This window comes from Chelon labrosus (assembly GCF_963514085.1).
Source record: "Chelon labrosus genome assembly, chromosome: 16".
Classification (NCBI taxonomy): domain Eukaryota; kingdom Metazoa; phylum Chordata; class Actinopteri; order Mugiliformes; family Mugilidae; genus Chelon; species Chelon labrosus.
Window position 1 is genome coordinate 14,878,088 of NC_140349.1, and position 21,830 is coordinate 14,899,917.

General features: G+C 42.7%; 2 protein-coding genes across 3 annotated transcripts in view; one reads left to right on the top strand and one right to left on the bottom strand.

Moving 5' to 3' along the window:
- Window positions 1–13,753, top strand: part of ctnnal1 (catenin (cadherin-associated protein), alpha-like 1) — a 50,809-nt gene extending 37,056 nt beyond the window's left edge. The window contains exons 6-19 of one of the 2 annotated variants that reach the window (XM_084563254.1): window positions 62–232; window positions 1,054–1,254; window positions 2,243–2,329; window positions 2,469–2,627; window positions 3,545–3,637; window positions 4,662–4,812; window positions 7,025–7,062; window positions 7,153–7,203; window positions 7,522–7,676; window positions 8,030–8,078; window positions 8,614–8,670; window positions 10,411–10,530; window positions 11,153–11,236; window positions 12,369–13,753. In XM_084563254.1, coding sequence (XP_084419380.1) covers window positions 62–232; window positions 1,054–1,254; window positions 2,243–2,329; window positions 2,469–2,627; window positions 3,545–3,637; window positions 4,662–4,812; window positions 7,025–7,062; window positions 7,153–7,203; window positions 7,522–7,676; window positions 8,030–8,078; window positions 8,614–8,670; window positions 10,411–10,530; window positions 11,153–11,236; window positions 12,369–12,539 — 1,587 coding nt within the window. In that variant the 3' untranslated portion in view covers window positions 12,540–13,753. Of the gene's footprint in view, window positions 1–61; window positions 233–1,053; window positions 1,255–2,242; window positions 2,330–2,468; window positions 2,628–3,544; window positions 3,638–4,661; window positions 4,813–7,024; window positions 7,204–7,521; window positions 7,677–8,029; window positions 8,079–8,613; window positions 8,671–10,410; window positions 10,531–11,152; window positions 11,237–12,368 lie in introns of both variants that reach the window. The other variant, XM_084563253.1, reaches the window with a different exon arrangement.
- A 173-nt stretch (window positions 13,754–13,926) lies between these two features.
- On the bottom strand, window positions 13,927–16,125 carry abitram (actin binding transcription modulator). The gene is made up of 6 exons (XM_084563258.1): window positions 15,940–16,125; window positions 15,714–15,765; window positions 15,081–15,210; window positions 14,895–14,971; window positions 14,737–14,806; window positions 13,927–14,386 (listed from the first exon to the last, which is right to left on the bottom strand). Exons 1-6 carry the CDS (start codon window positions 16,019–16,021, stop codon window positions 14,249–14,251), a joined length of 549 nt encoding a protein of 182 aa, XP_084419384.1. The 5' UTR covers window positions 16,022–16,125; the 3' UTR covers window positions 13,927–14,248.
- Between the last annotated feature and the right edge of the window lie 5,705 nt (window positions 16,126–21,830).

The following is a 21,830-nucleotide window of genomic DNA, read 5'->3' on the forward strand; positions in this document are numbered from 1 at the left end:
ACTGGATAGACGTTGAGGAGGTTAAGAGCTTTGACATTTCGCTTTCCAATCCTTTCCCAAGACTTGCCTGAGGCACCCAGATTGCGAGTCGGCCCGGATCAACAAAGACGCCGTGTTCCACCGGATGCGCTGTGCCCTGGAGCAGGTCATCGAGATAGTCACTGAGGCGCGGAGCTGTGGGGAGAACAAGATCCTTCCTGCCAGCATCTACAACAGCATCAAGGATTTCAAGGTAGGTTCAGGAATTAGACATAGAGAAGGAGTCGATAAACAGCACGCCACGGTCAGGGTTATCATATATGCTGTATACCAATGCTACGGATGAGCGATGCTCATCTAAAGCTTTATAATGATCCAGTTACTTTTATAACAAGCAGCAACACCTTCCACTCAGATTCTGAATATAAATCTTCAGCTCATGCTGTAAATAAAGTGAAAATAAAGTGTTGATTTGTAGTTGCAGAATTAACATTTTAGCATATTTGTTTTAGTTTCAAATGTGACTCAGGCTATTGGCACGGAGAAGCAGACCTACTCATTTTGTAACGTGTTAATCGCCATTAAAACCTACATCGCTCTTACTAATCTCCTCTCTCTACCTCTATGATGACAGATGAAAGAAATAAACACTTCCTTTTATTGAGAGAAAATAACAAAGAAGATTTTTGTTTTAATGAAAAACCTGGAGGTGGTTATTGCTTTGAAAAAGGCTCAGTAGCTTTTAAGGTTTACTGAAAGCTTATGTAAACTGGACATCTTACAACACCTAAGCAGAGACCAGTACTTATCTTAAGAGCAGCGCTGTGAAAAAAAAAAAGAGGAAGATTAAAACATGAGGAATGCATTAGCTGTTTGCAGAATTTATTGTTCACCTCCCAAGTTGAGTCAATGACTTAACGTATCCCACAATGCTTTTTTTTTTTTAATTTTAGGTCAAAAGCGAGAAATCGTGGTTATTTTTCTCTTTTCACGGGTGAACTTCTTTTGTAATTGTCTCCGTGTTGCTACCTTCCCACCCCACTCGCCTCCCGCCTTCTTCCTCTCCCTCCGCAGTCCAGCGTGGAGTGCCTCCGGGACAACCTGTACTCCCTGTCGCCGCAGGGCGTCTCCAGCCAGCTGGAGGCCCTGGTCGAGCGGACGGAGGACTTCACCGACTCGCCCTACACCAGTCACGAGCAGCGCCAGGCCATCCTAGGCCTGTGCCAGCTGGCGCGCCAGGACACTCAGCAGCTGGTGCACGCCTGGGTTGAGGCGGTGAGTTGACAGGAGCAGGCAGGCTTGCGCAGATGCACGTATACCTGCAGGATTAATCATAAAAAAAAAAAAAAGCATATGGTACTTTATGAGGACGTTCCTCATCTGTAAGTTGTAGGTATTAGTGCAATAAAATGGGAAATGTAATAAAGAAAAGCTCTCTTTGCCTTACATTTATTAAAAAAACAAACTACATCCAGGACATATATCACGCCGCACACACCCAGACCCACACGCATTCAGACGACTCGTCCTCCCCCAGCTCCCTTCGTCATTCACCTTGCCTCCTCACTCTTTCTTTTCGCACATCTCTCCTGGAACAACACAGCATAATAACCCACTTGAATAACCGCCTTTACCACGGGCTCGTTCACCGAGAGAGAGAGAGAGACACATCACGTAGCGTTCCTGACTCATTCAGCGGAGCCTCCTTGGCCTTCGGAGTTGATGGACTTATGAAACGCGAGTCATTATGTTGCAGTTTCTCATTGTAAACTTTCCAGCGTGTTCGGAGTACACGGAGAGGTCTCAGCTGCATAATTGTGCATTACTCCCTCATCCAGCCCTTGCGACTGAAGGTTATGTGGAGACTTGAAAAGCGTTCTGAAAGCTACTGCATTTGCAAATGTTCTTGGGTGTTGTGCCCAGTTCAGCCTTTTCTCTTGATTGCTGCAGATTTAGCAGAGCTCTTGTTTGCTTTGGCTGCATTTGTATTCTGACTGGTCTAAAATTTAGAAAAATGGTTGTATAATACTAAAGTGATACAACTGGTTTATATCATTTTACGTGATTGCACAAAATTACGTGCTGAAGTGAACATCACAGGTCAGACGTGCAACATAAATTGTCAAAAGTTAAATTTCCATTCCAGTGTTTCTTAAGATCATCGTCGAGCTGTTCCAGATGACCGCGTAGGCCTGTGTGTGGGCCCGTCACGCCACATTGTGTCTCATGTTTTATTCTCCTCCTTCTCCTCTCATCGGAGCAGCAGTCTATCCACGCCAAAGAGGTCCCCGAGGACATGGAGGTGGCCATCCTGAAGACGTGCCAGAGCATCAGTGACCTCAGACGCGAGGTGAGCAGCAGTCTGTCTCAAAGTCTGAGCACTCGGTTACAGAAACAGACACGCCTGACTGGAATATCTCTGGTTTCTCACTTTTACTCTTTCATATCACTTCATCTGCTCCTTCCCTCTCGGCGTCGTCCTCCTCCAGCTCCATAAGGCGGCGGTGGGCCGCGCCTCGGACTTGCTGAAAGTTCACGGTGAGCAGCTGCCTCTGCGGGCCCTCAAAGCTGCAGGTGCCGAGGGAAACCTGGAGGCAGTGGCGGAGTATTCGCGCACGCTCACTGAGCAGAAGGAGCAGCTGGTGGAGGTAGGTGGGGGCAGGAGCATGGGGAGCTGAAAAGCTGGTGGATGGTCTAGTTTAACTGCTGTATTTCTTAAAAATAACAGTGTGTTAAAAGCTGAGTCTCAGTTAATGGGTCAGTGGTGTGGTCTACACCAACGAATAAAGCCTGCTCACAAAAACCCAACATCTTTGCTAGTGACGCTAACAAATAGCAATTATAATATACACAGATCAGCCACAACATTAAAACCACTGACAGGTGAAATAAATAACATTGACCATCTTGTGACAATACAATGTTCTGCTGGGAGACTTTTGGACCTGGCATTTGTGTGGTTGTTACTTGTAGCACCCACCTAAACCAGACCAGGCACCCCCACCCCATAGCAATGACACTCCTTGATGGCCGCAGCCATCCCCAGCCGGATGCAGCCTGACACAGGCACAAAAACACTTAGGAACAACAAAAAACATGAAGAACAGCACAAGGTGTTGACCTGGCCTCCGAATTCACTAGATCCCAAACTGATCAAGTATCTGTGGGATGATCCACAGAGGCCCCTCCACTCAACCCATAGGACCCAAAGGCCCCCACTGACAACATCCTGTTACCAGACACCACAGGACTCTCTCAGAAGGCCCATGTCCATTCTCTGATGAGTCACAACTGTTTTGGAGGCACAAGGGAGACCTATACAATATAAAGAAGGTGGTCATAATGTTATGCCTGATCGGTGTAGATTGGAAAGAGATAATGCATAAGACATACTCTTTTAAGTGTCTTTAAATCTCTAGAAAAAGTGTTTGAGCATGAAGCCTTTTGTAACCATTTGACCAGTGGTGGTCAAAGTGATTGAAAAGTTGACATTTACTAATTTCCTAATGTAAATTTTATTCATCTCAGACTTTATGTCATCCGTCCCATCCGTCTTTCTCTGCAGACGTGTCGGCTGTTGTGCCACGTGTCGGGGACAGAGCCGCTGGAGATCACCTGTATACACGCTGAGGAGACCTTCCACGTCATTGGTCCACAGGTAACACAGACTGCCTGAGCGTTATTTGTATATTAGAGCTTTTCAGCTCATATTAATGGTGTGGCCCATTGACTTTATGTCTAAATATGAGCAAGAGGGAGACAGGAGCCATCTGGAAAGACATACAGGTTGACTTTAATTAAACCTTAAATTTAACACTCTTACTGACAATAAAGTCAAAGTGTTCTCGCAGTGGAGTAAAGTCAAACATAAGTAATATTCTACTTGGATTTAGTGGGAAGGGAAGATAGACAGTCCACTTCCCATCTCCTCTATCTACCTCCTACACCTGCCATCCATTCAAAATGGCTGAGAACATGATGTCCACCTAGCCTCCCATCCCAGATCTAATTATGTTTGCTCTTGGAAGCCGTCCATGCCTGTAATTATCCAGCTATGTAGAATGTTCCCGTCCTGCGGTGCTTAATGTCAGGCCCCGCGTGACTCGGCAGTAATGACTCTGCTCCTGAGTTCAATGGTCAACCAATCAATAACGGTGCACTACGGGGTGATGGTGGTGATATCTCTCTGTGTGTCAGCCCAAAGTAATGCTGGGGAGGCCCAGAGGGTAATTGGCTATTAAATACTACACTGTAGGGGATGGACGCAAGGTGTGTGTGTGCGCGCGCTGGTACGCATGTTTTAATATTTGTCAAATTCAGTTTTCTAAAATCACACTCTGGTAGAGTCCAGAGACCAGACTTTAATGCTTTATAAGTGGTTACATACCTTATGTTTAAGCCATGGTGATCGTTTTAGCTTGCAAACACGTGATGAGTCGTGAGTCTGAGATATTCTCTGCTATACTTCATCCCTTTATTTTTTAAAACAAAAGTCCTAAAGGCATTCAGCCATTCCATTTTGCTAAGCTAAGTTCATGAACACGGTCATGTAGTGTCAGAATAAACTGAATATCACCACAGTGAGAGTTGCACAGCATTTATTTTCTTTGTCTTTCACTCGAATAATTTCTCACAGAAGGACTCAAATATTGATTTGTCTTGTCCTTCCCCCTGTTGCTCAGATCATCTCAGCAGCCCAGACGCTGGCCCTCCACCCGTCCAGCAAGATTGCCAAGGAGAACCTGGAGGTGTTCTGCGAGGCCTGGGAGTCGCAGCTCTGTGACATGGCTCTGCTTCTGAGAGAGATCAACGACGTCTTTGAAGGCAGGCGAGGTGTGTTTAGGCTCACTCGATAGATGGATGGATAGATAGATGTGTGTGTTTGTGTTGCGGTGGAAGGACACAGGCGAGAAACTGAGAGTCTTTTTTAGAAAGAGTGAATCCAGGCGAAAGGGCCGTCATCCACGGTGTGTCACCCTGAAAGAATCAAACTCTCGGATGAAACCTTGATGAATCGTTTTGTCCCTGAACATTTCAGTAGCATTAATGAAATCCGAGGCAAAGCGAGAAGCACAAACACATCTTTAAAAAAATGAATCATCGCAGACCGTGGGAAGTATTTTGCAAAAGGATTAACTTCAGTGCCATTGTACACCCATGTATTCATTACTCCCCTGTTTTGGCTCTCTCTATTCATTATTGCGCCACTAACCTGAAGAGTCCAAATCATAGAAAGACACTCTCACAAACTCAAATGTTAGTTTCCTCCGTGACATGGACTGAGCCAGGTATTGTGCAGCGAGAGGACCCGATGTTTTCACGCGCTGCACGCCTGGCGTACTTCCAAGATGCGGTTGCCCTTAAGAATCTGACTTTGACATAAAACGCAGTAAATATTTTGAAGCTCAGCTCAGCGTGGTGAAAGGATCACATCCATCATGCTATTGTATTCCCATAAAGCCAAAAAGCTGTGTTACACTGTTCAAGGGACACCGTGGAGAGATCTTTTATTATGTGCCCACACCTGTGACAGCTTATGGCTGGAGGATCTGTCAGGTAGTCGGACTTACTAACCTCTGTGTGTCCGCTCCACTCTTGTGATTTCTTAGGAGCGCTGGGACAGAATTGATAGAAACGTTCAATTGGACTTGCTTGAGTTCTCTTAAAGACATTTCACATCACGTCCAAGTGGCTTCTTCAGTTCTGAATGACTGGTAGGGAGTTTTATTTGGAACAGCTGTGGGAGAGGACAGCAACGTTCACGTTTTAGCCAGAAGACGGATGGATTGAAACAGGAGTAAAGGGCGCTATCTAAGTTAAACTGGACTTCCAACACTGTCCGTTTATATAGCGAGGAACCATATTTGGTAACTTCAGCATGTGAAGAAGCATGTGGCTTTCACCCAGCCAATCAGAGAAGATCAAGGCAACACTGTCAGGTCAAATCAGGGTCATAGCAGTTATTTTCGTTTGGGATAGCAGTTATTTTGGTTAAAAAATTGCAGTATAATATGTAATTTTCACACTTTGCAAATTCATTCTGTGTGCCAGATCTGACCCTCTGGCGGGCCACTTTTGGCCCACGGGCCATATGTTTGTGATCTAAATATGTTTACATGTGTTTAAAACGTTTTTACAAAAATAAAAAAGTCTTCTCTTGCCCTACTATAAAACAAAGTATTTCAATGAGTGCCCTAAGAAGGGTTAACGTCTCTCCCCAAGACGTTGACGGGTCATTAGACAACCACTTATACTGAAAATAAAGACACCGTCCGGGTGAGGATTGTGTCATTTTGTGACGTGGCGGGCACCACCCACAGATGTTCCAGGAAACCTAAACACGGTCATTTAGAGTCATTTAGAACTGAAGAAACCCCTCGGCTGAGCAGTGAGCCACAGCAGCTTATGGAGACTGTATCTCAGGAACGTCAAATTTGGCAAAAATGTCCACTTGGACTCAAGGATGATGTGATCAGAACTCGAAGATCACAATGAAACGCAGCGAAACAGTTTGTCCGTAAATCAAGATGTCCTATGCCAGTTAGGACACAGGTCATAAATTTATGATGGCATATTGTGTACAAAAAGTCAAAGGTCGGCTTCACCGTGATATCATCTTCACTGCACACATAATAAGGATGTAAATTACAACTTGGCTTGCCAGTAATTCTCATCGTTTCCTTTTTCTGTTGTTTCCCTTAATCTCTTCCTATTAGTGCGACTGTAGAATTTATCGTCCCTGTAGTCGATTGTAATGAACCATGCTGTTCATGTTTCTGATGCGAGATAAAAACGTGTCAGAGGTGGGCAGCGATAAAAGCAAAACAATTTCCCTGCCATAATTACTGCACAAACAGTAATTGCCACCCTAATTGTTTGAAAAACTGTGGATATCTACGCAGTCATTGAGAGGGAAATAAAAACATTTTTTTCCCCCAAAAAAAACATTTCATTAAAATTAAAACATGAAAGATTTATTTATTCTTCCTTCTTGTGACCTCCATGCACGGATAATCACAATAACTCACTCTCTCTCTCTTCCTAGGAGACAAAAGACCTTATTTGTCACTTCCTAGACCCGGGGTGAGTATCCCACCATCCATCCTCATAGCTGTTTCAGTGATAACGACGGTTTGTAATCCTCTGACTAATGCCTCACTCTTTTCCCCACAGAAACACTCGGCTAACTTGAAGACTGCCAAGGCCGTCAAGCTGGATGCAGAGGTATAGCGTACTCGTCTGGGTTTCAGCACTATGCATCACGTCACATCTCGTACCGCATTCCGGCAGCAATGTATTCATCAGCAGGAAAACTTTGTGTCACTCTCTTGAAGAATTAATGCCGTTTGTATGGTAATATGCTGCGTTTTTTGCTGGCAAACTGTTTTTTCACATACTGCACCACCGCGGGAAGCAGGATTATGCTGATTATAGGCTTTCAGATGGCAAGACGCCTGTTTGCTAATTAACATTTCTACAATAACATCCATCATGCTTCAGTCTTTCTCATATAGAACTGCTTTTGCGTCCGTCTGCGTGCAGGAGCAGACGAGCATGGCCAAGCTGGGTCTGGAGCTTCGTCTCCTGTCGTCGGACGTGGACACGGAGGTGGAGAAGTGGGAGGAGCAGGAACACGACATCGTCCGGCAGAGCCAGAGCCTCGCCAGCATGGCCTACAACATGTACCTGTTCACCAGGTAGCCTAACCGGTACCACGCAAGGAACACACAGGCCCTGATTTTATATCTGCAGCTGAGCTGCTTCATTCATTTCAAAGCTCAACATCGGAAAGCCTCTTAAGCATCCACATGAATCTCTTTAGAGGCTTAGTGTTAATGAGATTCTCAAGCCCCCAGTTACCGATATTTAGCCGTCGTTTGAGGCAGTCACAAAGCAGACATGACTATGATACTTCCCTGACAATAAAATCGCCGCGATTAATCTAACCTCCTGTTTTTGTTGATTGCTGTTTACATGTTTTTGTCCTCGTTCACGTCTCTAATCCATATTTCTCTTTATTATTTCTGTGTTTTCCACATCGATTCTCCAGAGGGGAGGGACTGCTGAAAACAACACTAGATCTTTTTCATCAAGCCGAGGTATGAGCGCCCGCATCCGCTAATCTCTCCAGCTCCACACCCGTCGCTCTGTTTTCCCGTCCCGTGTTATTGAAGTTGTAAATGAATGCATCTGTTGTTTCATTAAGCCAAAGACGAACCGAGGCTGGCAGATCAATAGGTTGGTAAATGCCAGCTTCCGTTCATTCACTACCCTTTTTGCAGATCTGATAGGATGTGACAAGGACTTATCAATGTGAGATATACTGTGCTAGCTTGGTCCTATTGAATCGGGACCATTGCCAATAAAGTACAGTAGAATCAGAAATGTCAGCCAAGATTTATTCAGTTTGGGGAGAGCCGGGGAGATAAGAGAGGGGAAAGAGACAGGAAGGCATTCTGATAAGAGGAGCCAGGAAAAACTAAACGTATAATAATAATCACTGTCAATGCTATTTTCTTTTTGCTTTGCTTTTTTTCGCTATTGAAGGGTTTCCTTGTGAAAGTTAAGATTAATGACTTTGTATTTGCTGAAGTAGTTTTTTTGCTTTTCCTTTTTTCCTGACTTCCTTCTAAGGTCCTTTCTGAAGAGGGGCTCCAGCTGTGCTCATCCCTCCGTACCTTTTCCACTCAGGTATGCAATAAATCACACACACACAGAGTTTAAGACTGAATAGTAAAGCAAAGTGCATTTACATGATAAAATTAGAAAACATTTCTGCACATGAAGATCTCAAAAATAAATCAAATTCATATTATATAAAAGGAAAAAGGCTGCAATGAATGGCTACAATGAATGCAGCTGATGTGGAATCAAGAAAGGTGTACACTGATCAAGCATAACATTATGACCACCTTCCTAATATTGTGTAGGTCTCCCTTGTGCCTCCAAAACAGTCGTGACTCATCAGAGAATGGACATGGTCCTTCTGAGGGTGTCCTGTGGTGTCTGGCAACAGAATGTTATTAGTGGGGGCCTTTGGGTCCTATGGGTTGAGGGGAGGGCCTCTGTGGATGATCTCACAGATACTTGATCAGTTTGGGATCTAGTGAATTTGGAGGCCTGGTCAACACCTTGTGCTGTTTTTTGTGCCTGTGTCAGGCTGCATCCTGCTGGGGATGGCTGTTGCCATCAAGGAGTGTCATTGCTATGGGGTGGGGGTGCCTGGTCTGGTCTAGGTGGGTGGTACATGTCTAAGTAACATCCACATGAATGCCAGGTCCAAAGGTTTCCCAGCAGAACACGGAGTTGTCACAAGATGGTCAGTCAGTTACTTCACCTCTCAGTGGTCATAATGTTATGCCTGCTGTTCTCGCATGTTGTCGTGATCCGAATCTTTGGAGAAGAAAAACAATTGAGCCACAGAAAGTCGAAAAGTTTCATTTTATTTGAACTCACTCTGTTATTTAGACGCAAACACACACTGGCACCTGTGTCCGCGCCCACGTCACGCCTCTCACACCAACACACACCCACGTCACCCGTTCTGGCGTGCCGCGGTGTCAGGGCCGCCTTGTAAATCACACAGCGCGAGCAGGAAATTAAGGCTGTCACACACTCTCACCATCCTCACCCCCCACCCACCCACCCCTCACTCTTCAGATCCGACAAACAAACGAAGCCTTGGCGCCTTCCTTCCTCCTGCCCTCCACCAACATCTTCCCCAGGTCCCCCAAGTTTAATTAAATGGCACTTTTTGACAGCCTTTAACGACTGCCATTTGTCACCGCCTGCGTCCGTGAGTGTGTGTGTGTTTGTGCACGTGTTGAAGGGATGTGGCTTCCCAGGACTAGCTCATGATCAGGAGGCCCAGCTTTTCTACTTGCCTCTTGCTTTCTGATTCATTATATCACACAGACTGGTACTAATGGAGACCCTCTGTCTCACCCTGCTCTCCCATAGTTCTTGCGCTGTATGCCCTTTTGGCACAGATGCTTTGCTGTATTCACTGAAAAATAGAAAAGCTTTATGCAAATGAGCTTGAGGTTCAAGAGGTTTCATGTGCTTGTGTCAGCTGTGAATGATGCTGAATAGAAGGGCTTGTTTTTAGGGCATTGGTGGCGTGTAACTGAAGTAGATGGATGGCCCCTGTGACTGAGATCCAGGGATTAGCTCGGTCGGATAACAGACTTAAGCAGCGGATCATGGCTGTGTCTGATGAATTACATCAAGCTGTTTTTTTTGGTTTTCACCCTCATTTTTTTCCTTTTGGCGATGCTTGATTTGTGTTTGACCAGGAGTCCCGTGAATCCATCAGTGTCTGCGCGCATTAACCGGATCTCCCCGAGAAAAAAAAATGCCGTCATAAACCATCTCTGCCGTTTTTAAAGACATCCCTCTCCCCCCTTCTCTCTGTCTTTCTCTCGGTTCCAGCTGGTTGATGAGGAAAAGTCTGTGGTGATGACAGAAATGGAGAAACTGGTGGCGTTTTGCCAGCAGCTGCAGATGGGGGCTAAGACTCCTGTACAGGGCAAGACTGCCACCTTCCAGAAGGTACCCATACTACACTTGTCTCTTATATGTTTGTGTCTACACTGTTTATTTAGTGCATTCAGTTTTAAATTAGTAACATCACAGAGTGCACAGAACAGACACACTGGGGTCATTATCTTCGGCTGAATCCGAACTACATCCACAACGGTTCTTTATCGGCGAATCAATGGACTCACAATAGAGCACGCCTAGCCGTGTTCATTACTGCCGTAATCTCTGACTGAGATGTGAGTGAACACCAACATCTAACACAGGCTGCTAGATTAATGAATGTCTATGAGGAATTAATGAGCATCTTGGCCAGCGATGAGCTGCCTTAGGTCACCTTGCAATAAAGGCGAAGGTTGGAATCAAAAGGACGGCATGAAGAATAGCGTGTCCTCTGCTGATTAATGAGCGCCTCTTTTATATGGATTAGCTCCCATCTCTGTCTCTTCATCCTAACGTTCACTTTAGCATTGATCACTGAAAGGAAGAGTGTTTATCTGGACGGTAGAGCACAGATGAGGTAATAAATTACAGGCTTAGAGAAGTTTAGTGCATGTGTGATTAGTATGCTGGTGTGTTTATATGCTTGCATGTGTAATAGTACTTTTGTGTGATTTTATTTCTTTGTTTTTAGGTGGACTCGTCCATTCAGACAACAAGAAGCATCTTGACCGTGGTCCTCTCCCTCCTACCGTTCTGTAACAAACTCAACAGAAAGGTGAGGTATCCACCCAACACTCGTCTTTGAATGACTGGCATTTATTGGCCTGGCAGGCTATGTGGAAATCTGCCTAAATACAGAAAAAGCTTAGAGACGTTCATTTCTTTAATTAATGAACCTGCAATAATCCCTTTTCACCACTAGTGGGCAGCGTAAACACAGATATCATATATTCTCAAGTCACTTGCTAGCCATCAGTTTCCTTTAATTTTGATGCAACAGTGTTAGCATTCATGTAAAGTTATGTCTTAGGGGATTCTTTATACTCATTTTGGGTAGTTTTTTTATATTATTTTTTTATTCCATCACCTTAATGTCTATCTCTTTAGCTGCTAAAGGTTCACCGCATTCACCAGTTAGTTGCTAACTGTGTTGGTCGTGTTAAGTGGCCACTGGACAGGCGTGTTGCGTCCAGAAAAGATGCCAATGAGAGTGACTGACCAAAACAGTAAAGCCTTGAGCCTTGTGTTTTAATAGCTGGAACGGTCCGTTTGGAAGTCCCCATGAAACGGCTAGCAATATGCTATTTGTTTCCACATAGTTATGTGTTTTCTGAAAAACTGTGTTACAGAGGCCGCCCCGTCCATGCTCAGATTAGTCAGCTCCAGTCACCCGAGCAGGCACAGCCTATACATGTATAGGGACATGTGTAGAGACAAACGTAGACAATGCAGCATTTCATTGGTTGTCCTCCGGATGCAGGAGGAGACATCATACCATTAGATAAACCTTAAAATCTACTTTTTTGTCAATGTTGGACCAAATGGTGGAGTGCAGGTGACATACACCGATCAGGCATAACATTATGACCACCTGCCTAATATTGTGTTGGCCCCCCTCAACTGTTTTTGTGTGTGTGCCTGTGTGGGGAAGGGTGCTGCCATTAAGGAGTGTCATGGCAGCAACTTCCACACGAATGCCAGGTCCAAAAGTTTCCCAGCAGAACATGGCTTTGTCTCAATATGGTCAATGTTATTCACTTCTCCTGTCAGTGGGCAAAACATTATGCCTGATCAGTGTACAATGCGGCATCTTGTATTAGTATACAAAAATATAAAACTTCATTTCATAGACTTCAAGTAATAAAAAAATTTTTCATTAACTTTTTCTCTGTGTTGTCCTTTTGCAGTATAAGTCAGAAAGGAGTAGCCTTAGCTCTCCGCAAGACTGGAGAGAAAGGCAGGATGTGCACACACCTGTCAAACAGGAGGGAGCTCTCAATAGCAAAAACAGCAACGGCTTTGGTGTCAAATCCTTGGAGCAGCACATGGCCGGTCTCAACCTTCTGGAAAGCAAATAATCCGGGAGACAGTCTCCCCCTTTGTCAACTATTACTCTTGTCGAAGCAGCACATAGCCAATCTCACCTCTCTGGAGAGCGTGTAATCCAGGAAATACCCCCTACCCTCATCCACATGAACCCTCCACAGAGTGGACCAGAGCTGTGGGGTGAAGATGGTTGCATTGGGATAGCCGGAGTTTGCGTTTGCTGTCTGGATGATGAAGGTTTGAAGAGGAAGAAGAAGCGGATCTAAGCTCTCGACGCTGGATTTAGTCCCAATTTAGCTCGTTACCTGAAGCACCAGTTCCACCCCAGTCCACAAGATGGAGACTATGAGCGAGTCTCCAAAGAAAGCGAGGCCTGGCACGCCAAGCTGATTTTACAATCACTTTTATCTCTTCTGTGGCTAAATTGACGAACGGATCAGAAATCAGGAGAGATCTCCACTTGATGCTCAGCCATACATCTGTCTTCACTACGTGCCTCTGTGAAACAAGCCTATTTGTTTTGTGGTGTACTGTAAGTGTGTTGCTCAAGTGAAATGAAAACCCACCATGCATGATGCCAACATCACCAAACCCCCTGTGTTTGAGTCTACTGTGATCCTAGGCTTGTAATGTTTTTAATGTAATGGTAGCCATAATGGTATGTGACATCCTTGATCACTGGCATTGTAATCAGCATCTCACTTTACGTAGAGTAGTATTTTCACAAGTTGACCACACCATATTATTAATGTCTGTTTGCCATAGAACAAGTGAAAAAAACACTGTTTGATGCCAAATATGATTGTCTTCACGAAGACGCCGTTCTTCAGCCTGCTACTACAGTGAAATATAAAACGCTCCAGTGTTCACCTCTGGAGACCTTTTTATTCAAGCCTGGTTTCAGTTAATAAAGCTCGCTGCTGAGATGCTTTTAAGAAGTCAGGACCTAACTTTAAAGTGTCCTGTGTATCATCAGATCATACTCTGTGTATACGCTGATATTTTTCTCTCTCTCAAAGAAATTTAAGATAATTCTGAACTGCACCTGTGTCGAATGGAACCTTGAAGTGTACTTGTGATGAAGACTATCATTGTGAAGCTGCCTAGAAGGCCAGTATGTATTAAATAGAATATATAAAATGGTACTTGAAGCGTAAATATATATATATATATATATATGTATGTATCCTGAGGTAAAGACTTTGGTACAAGGCGAGAGCATTATAATGACTGAAATGTATAACGTACATTAAGCTTTAGAGAATCTTTGTACGGCGCGAGAGCAGCTAAGAATGCTGGGTATTGTAGTGGCACTACAGATGTGAAGAAATAATAGATCTAGTTTTGGACCATCTATTCTTTTGAAAATTGAAAGAATAATAAAAGTGACACAAAAAAAATAAACAATATTTTTCTTAAATCACTGTTTCTTGTTTATTTTCTACAAAAATAGGTTCAACTGAAGATTATTTGGTGTAATCCACAACAGGATGCAAGTACTTTCTCATGCTTCCCATGCATGCAAACCAAAACTTCCTGGATCCTTCGTCACAAATGTATACCATGAAACACATGAATGATAAACTAGAGGCACAGTGCTTGCATTACATACAAAAGTCTTTCAGGTGTGACCCGATATAAATATCACTTTCCAAAAAAAACAAAATGTTTTCAGTCTTCAACAAGCCTCATGAGGGCGCATTAGAAAGAAGTTTGAATAAGGCAGAAGCGTGGAGTCCCATCAAGAGGGTTGCGACTGGACATTACTACGTTTGGCGATGACGTTCTCAAACTCCTCTCTGTTTAGAAGATTTTCTGTTATGCTCTTGCTCTCCTCAAACTTTGGCAGGATGACAGCGATGTAACCTTCAGTGGATGGCTGTTCAGAATTTGAAAAACAAAGCGTGATTAAAACATTAAGGTTTCCTAAGATTAGATGAAGCTTTAACAATCCTGTTAAATTGACTTGCAGTTGAATATTAAATATTCATCTAATATATCCTTACATGTATTGCAGTACATTGATAGAAATACAAAAAGCAGCCCCTGTAGGTACAGTACTGATGTTTACAAGAATACAATATATGATATTTTACATTAACAGATACAGAAGTATGAACCATTAGTAGTTCATGTGATCGAATTTCACAGATGGACAAACATATTGACAGTATCTAGATGTGTGCATGTCAATGATTCCATTGCCGTCTAGAAATATGCATAATTTACCTTTTCAAGCAAGAGATTAGGTGTTTCTAAAATAGCCTCATTGACCTCCAGAAGACGGCCCCGGATACAGCTAAAACAAACCAAAAACAAATGTGGGAGTGATTATGACATGCAGACATTTGGAGGATAAATCTGAAAAACAAAAACCATTCACTCACCTGTAGATTGTGTACTCGGTTTCATCTGAGCACGTTATCCTACACAAAGGTGCAAAATCTGTAAGGAACTGCCCCCCCTGTTGAAAGAACAAAACAGGGAAGTCGCATCTTGAGAATGAGAGAATAACAAGACGAAAATGAATATATGCAGACAGGCCAACATCATTCTGAGCTTTATTAAATTACCCGCTTAGACTTCCCGGACACTTTGTTAGTGAGCCGACTGCAGCCATTACTGATCTGGTAATTGATGCTTTTGATTGTGCGTCCATCCTGAAGGATTGGGTGGGTCTCTGCTAAAGTGACGACACATATTCTGAAAAGAACAAACTTCAAAATCAACACGTCGTTAAATGTAAGTTTCTCCCTCTCCCTATAACGAACAGAATTTGTGATTTTAAGTCACTCATACTGAGCGGGAAATTGACACAAATTTTTAGGTAATGTAAAAATCTAAATGAATCATATTCAGAGTTGGACATAAACATAAACTGACAACACTGTGAACAACTAAAATAGAAACCTCAGTGTACAGTGTGTTCAACCGCCTTATGATAAATATGATCAACTTTATCAAACTGAATTCATTGTTCATTTCAGGCTATAGGCTACACTACTTTTGTTTTATTCCAATGTGTTATTTTAAATATATCAGCTACCTTGTAAAATATATATATATATATATATATATATACACATACAGAATCCCAATACAACAAAAATTAAAAGAGCAAACTGCATTTTAAGTGAGTTAGTTACATGCATATCTACATTGAAATAGTACCCGGCCAATACTATAATATAATATATGACTGTTACCTGTTTGAATGTTGCAGGATGCAGTGGTCTTCACATGTTTTTCCCTTCATATCTAAATAAAACAAAATTAACAACATATTAGTAACACTTTTAATGGATTTACGTTGCCTAAAATAGACATTTAAATGCTCTCGCTCTCCCCGGAGTCAAGCTAGCGTTAGCTACCTCAACTTAGCTACTGACCGGCTAGTTAACGCGAGAGATATTTGAATCAGACTTTATTTACCGGCTCTGTACCATCGCGTGAAATACCGGTCGATAACTGAAGGCGCCTTTGCGTCCGTGTCCCTCTGCTCCACACAGTCCATCAAAGGTAATCACAACGTAGTTAGTAGCAAAGAATGGCTAATTTAAAGACTCAATTTTGAAGCAATGCGTTAGCCTGGGCACTGGTTTTCTTCACGGACAGAAAACGGCGTGACACCGCGCGGTCCGTCCTTCGAAAATATCCGAAGGTTTCAGAAGAAATAGAGTTCCGGGTTTTCTTTTTGTCGTCTTGGGGATGAAGAAATGTACACAACATTGAAATAAATCTTCGTCGACAACAGTAATGAATCACAAATCACACGGGACAAAACTGGTATCCGTCAGTCGGCTTTGGATTAGAAGATAGAGGTACAACGGATACTTCAGATTCATGTGGACCTGCATTTGCTGGATAGGTAAGATGCAGACATCCCAAGCCACTAGCCAGGCAAAGCAGACAGCTGTCCTAGGCTCAAAAAACTATTTACTTGTTGTATGACATTTGATATGTGGCAATCTGATTCAGACTGGCAAATTTGTGAGGCAATAATAATAGTCAGGCATCAGTCTTGTAGGGGAAGCCTGTGCCAAACTACTAATTAGTTATTTTAAAATCACACACACATAAAGACACAGCTCTTATTTTTTTAACCTGACTGCCACATCAGAACAATCCCACCAGACTCATGCTGTTGCAATGTTTTGTTTAGTTTTTTTCCACATCTGGAAAACATAGAACTATTTTTCACTTTTACCACTAGATGTCAGCATACTGCTTACTACTAGAATGTACTACTACTTATTGTTAATTCGAGTCAGTTTACATATTCAAAATACTTTTCGTTCAAGCAGCCATCTGCCAAGAGGGTACATTATTAAAGTCTTTCATATTAAAATGCATTTGTTGTTATGTAAACCCTTTTAATGAGTGTATCATAGTTTCTGCAATGTAAAGTAACTAAGTAAACTTGAATTGTAATTCTGTACAATTTACTCAAGTATTTCAATTTTATATAGCTTTTTTTAAAAACATTAACTATATTTAACTTCACTATATTTCTATATTATTATTTTTATTCTGCATACATTTGGTGATTTAACTTAAGTAAATGACTGACTCTAGCAGGGCTGATTTACTGTCAGATGGATCTGACAGTAAATCAGCCCTGCTAGAGTCAGTGGTAATAATAATTTAGTAGTATATCATTTAAAAACAGAAAGGTGTGTAATGAATGCTTTCGTTTTTTGGTTTTAGTACAATTTTAAATTGTGGGGTTTTTTTTCGCTTTAAGTTAAACATAAGATCTGAGTGCTTATTTTCACCACTGGTTTCATGTCATCTCCCAGAGTCTGTTTTGGGCTATCAGTTTATCTTTCACACTTTGAACTACGTGTCATGTTTCATGTAGCTCTAATGATTCTTGCAGATGACAGATGAACGTATAAGTGTGCTGCGTCTGCATCCCAGTGGATTATGTAATGAAGAGGTCTGAGAAAGAATGGACCCAAGAATGAAGGAATGTCCCCCCCTCCTTGGATCTGACAAATAGTCCTTTTCGGACCCAGACCAATCACATTCCCAACATATCTGACATAATATGCTGATCGTACACGGTAGACACGGCGCACGCTGTGGCTGAGGGAACATTTCTGGGGGTACTGGCAACTGCACGAGGCAGATTAAGTAATGATGACTTCATCCTGGGCACATATTTGAGAGAAAGAGAGGGCAAGGGCGAGGGAGACTCAGCTGATGTTGCACAATGAGTTTTCCATGTATCTTCTCACCATTACCAAGGCTTGGAAAGTTTTGCTGTCAAGACCCATTCTAATGAGTTTTTCCATTACTCCTCCGTCTGTGGTAGGCTGCAGTCTGCAATTAATTTGGAGATGAAATACGAAACCACAGTGGACACAACGGGAGTCTGCAATTTAACATCACACTGAAAATGCAGTCAAGGCCATATTTATTATGATTTAACAGATTTCTTATGACATTATCCCCGACAGTAAACGGTATTTGCAAAACCAACAGCTATTATAAGAGGAAAGAGTACATGCCAGATGAAAAAACAAAAAAAAAACAAATCTGAATTTGTCACAACACATCAAGGATCTCATCTTAAATTGTTGGATCAGAGGTAAAGGGGTCAATATTTCCTGTTCCCAGGAGGTGATCTTTCTGGATGTTAGACTGTTTACATAATGTATGTGCATCTGTTTACCCGTCTGTTCACTGCCTATATGTATCTGTCAGTCTGTGTACATTACCAACCCTTTACTGCTTATTGCTGTAATCAAACGTTGCACCCTCTCACACTCTTTAGCGCTCGACTTTGTGGTTCATGAGCTGGCTGTCACGCAGGCATCTCGAGTGCCTGCAGCTGCACAGTGAGCGCTCGTGTGTGTGGGATGCACACGGAGCTCCACGTCAGCCACTGCTATAGCGAGCAGCCATTCTTTTCTGGCCTGCTGTTTGTCTGTTAGGCTCCAGCAGTCTTTCCTTCCACGTGGAAGTGGTCCAACTTCTTTCTGTGGATGGTTTCAGTGCCAGAGGACAGCCTGATAAGGGAAGAGAGGAGCGAAGGGAATTGATGTGTGTGCGTTTAAGTCTCTGTGTGTGGAGAGGTTGGCAAGTTGGTGAGTTTACTTACCTAAGTAAACATACGGACCAGCAAATTGATGATTTCTGGGTTCCCAGTTAGCCGTGTTGTTTGAAAAACAAACAGATGAAAATTGTCTGTGTTCTGAAGCAGATGGAGAAAAGGACTGTGGAGGAGGGTTGAAGTGGTTCATGAAGTGTGTGAAAGATATCCAGAAAACAAAGTTAAAACCAAGGCACCTTGACTTGTTTGAGAAAGATATACTCCAATTGTCTTTGTTTAAGCCTTTATTGTGTGTACCCCTGTGCAATGAGATTAATTGCATTTGAGATGGAGTTCTGTCCTTCTAGGAAGCAGTGTTAATCTATGTTTGAAAGTTAATCACTTTCTTTTTAGAACTGTAATCCTTCCTTTGAACACCAAATTGAACTTGTCTTAGGTTTTTTCTGCCCCACCATCCTAGTTGCTACAGATCAACCTGTCTCCATTGCAACATTTGCTCCCCGCTGCAGCTCTGGTAAACAGTCATTGCTGGTTGAGAAAGAATGCATCACTACCAGCGCACCAATATAACAGCACTTGAGTTTTAAGTCTTGCGTCAGGGGCGACGTAAGACTTAAAACTCAAGTGGGTTGTGAAATAGAGAGAGATTTAACTGGTGCTAAAAAAGCTTAATCACGCTCGTTTAAATGTAAACGTTCTGCAATACAGCTTTAATAAATGTCCAGAAAAGCACAGGGTATGCTGCAGCTAGGAATACTGCATGTCTTTTTTTTCCCCCCTGGAAAGCAACACGACACACACACCTGGATAAGCTGTTATGCAGATTGAGCTATGTGCTGCTCCAACTCACATTTTAGACCTTGAAACACATGTATGTTTAAGGGATTTAAAAAATAAATAAATTGTGTATTAGCCCTGTGATAGACTGGCGACCTGTCCGGGGTGTACCCCGCCTCTCGCCTCTTGCCCGGGATAGGCTATAGCAGACCCCGCGACCCTTCACAGGAATAAGCGGTTACAGAAGATGAATTAATGAATGAAATATTGTGTATTTCAATATTTCGAAAGGTTGTCAGATGTGCTCTTGTGTCACAAGCCAAAGTGAAATGACTCATTGACAATTACAGTGTCACAACCACTCGACATGCTCCGTTTACACCTTAAAAAGTGTACATAAAAAAGTACAAAGACGTTAGCCTGCTGTCTGTGAATGTGCAGACACGCGACATCACGGAAATCCCAAAGCCTCTGATCTTTGCATTGAATCTGAGCCTTGGAGTCCTTGTGAACTTTGTAAATATCGTGTCTGTAGAGGAGTGGAATCCCTCTGATCGAGGTATTATTCCTGCAGCTCTTCATGTGGTGTTCGTCAGACAAAGGTGCAGTCAGTCATGTCGGAGCTTCTTTTTTTTTTTTCCTGTTATTTCTGGCTTTTATCCTAAAGCTTTAAGGTCTCGGGCGCTGACAAAGGTGTGTTCAGGCGTGTGTGTGTGTGTGTAAATCAACTTTATGATCAGCCCCTTTAGTTGACACATACCGTATTTCATCTGCGAACTGTTTAAAATAAGATGGTGCACCCTTCCTCCACAGTGGTAACAATAAATTCAACAGGATACAACTAATTCAATTACAATCAAAACGATCAGACTGTTGAGCAGGTGATCACGTTTTACTGCGTCCTGCTTATGTTACAGGTGGATTTATTGTTTCTCTGACTGCAAACTGTACGCCTTTGTGTATATTTCCTTGAACTTTTTACCTTTTTTTCCTCTGTTGACAGCTTTTAGTATGAACAATGCACTGCTTGCATCTCCAGTTGAAGCAACATTTTATTAAGCATACGCTTTCACTTTCCTAAGACAGTTGTTTACAGCTCTTTCAGAATAACTCAGAGGGCCAGCTGCTGTCTGTTTCTTCATATTTAATTTGTGAAATCTTACATAGCTTTCCATCGGCTAGCTGATTTGTCTAAAAGAAACAAATTCTTTAAAGAGTCTGTAATTTGCAAGAGAGACACAGTGACATTCAGAATGGCTAGAGCCAGTGGCTTACACACCTGTGTTCAGTAAAATATATTTATTGTGTGTGGTAGAAAGGGATTAGGCGTCCCCGATAGCGACTGTAGATCTTCAGAGAGCTGAACGGCTCATATATCACTTTCGTACGATGTCAAAATTTCCGTATGAAGCTAGCGAATGAGAGATGCAAGATTTTCACCCGGCAGTGATGTAATTTCTGTCTGACCTCTAACGTGTCAAAACAAGAGGAAGTGGTCTAATCTATTTTTTCTGCAGCTGCTGCCTGTCAGTTTAGGACACCTAAACCACATCTTGTTCTTAGCAAAGACAAGGTATGATTTTAATATCCGCAATGGCTGCATGCTTGTTGACCAGCCACTGCAGTAACGGGAAGTCACATCTCTAGTGCACCTAGTCTCTTCAACCGCTTGTTATTTTCTGTCTCGCTGACGCATTGATCTGGTGCCCACAGTCTGACCTGATGCCCATCCATCTTTACTTTTCTTTCATTTCCCCAACTGTGAAGTGTGTCAGACTCATTCCTGATAGCAAATTATTCACCCCTGCCATCCAGCTTGTCATTCTCCAGAGACAGATGGGGCTCAACGGGAGCTGAAGGCAACGAAAAGAGAGACACGTTTAAGAAATACTTTCAGGTATTAAGAGGTTTCATCTTTGGATTCTTACTGCATGCTGTCACCTGCCAAAGCTGTAAAATTTAACAGGATTTGTTTTATGACAAACTGAAAGGGATATATGGTACGCATATATATATTACGTCACCAGCTTGGGCTTATTTTGGTTTACCAACAACTGAATTTACAATTAGAGAGCGGTTGTAAATCTGTTAATTATTTATAAGGAGCCACGTGGCAAACAGCTGTTCAAAAAAGTCTCCTCACGGAAAGTGAACCTTTTCTCCAAGAGGATCTTTCCACCTCTCATGTTTGCTTATAGCGCAGCAGCAGCAGCAGCAGCAGGATGCTCTGAGCTATAACTCAGCTGGCCGTTGAATGATGGCAGAGCCAGGGTTGTTCATTTTTATCCAAATCCTTCAACTACTTCCCAGAAAAACTCCTTTAATGCTGAAGCTTCCCAGGTCCAAGTGGCTGTTTTCTTCAAAAATATTCTCTCAGGTTTTTTCCCACTTAAACAAGTTTCACTGTTTTTACTAGGCTGTTAAAATCTGCCCGTGTTGTTCACTCTGTGAATGACAAAGCAGACCTAACTATTAAGCTCAATCAAAT

Excerpts from the sequence above, each read along its gene's own strand:
- abitram (XM_084563258.1), bottom strand. The coding sequence starts at position 16,021 with ATGGACTGTGTGGAGCAGAGGGACACGGACGCAAAGGCGCCTTCAGTT. Across the intron at positions 15,766-15,939 it reads CACGCGATGGTACAGAGCCG|ATATGAAGGGAAAAACATGT; the intron begins GTAAATAAAGTC and ends TGTTTTATTTAG. Across the intron at positions 14,972-15,080 it reads TGTCCGGGAAGTCTAAGCGG|GGGGGGCAGTTCCTTACAGA; the intron begins GTAATTTAATAA and ends TTCTTTCAACAG.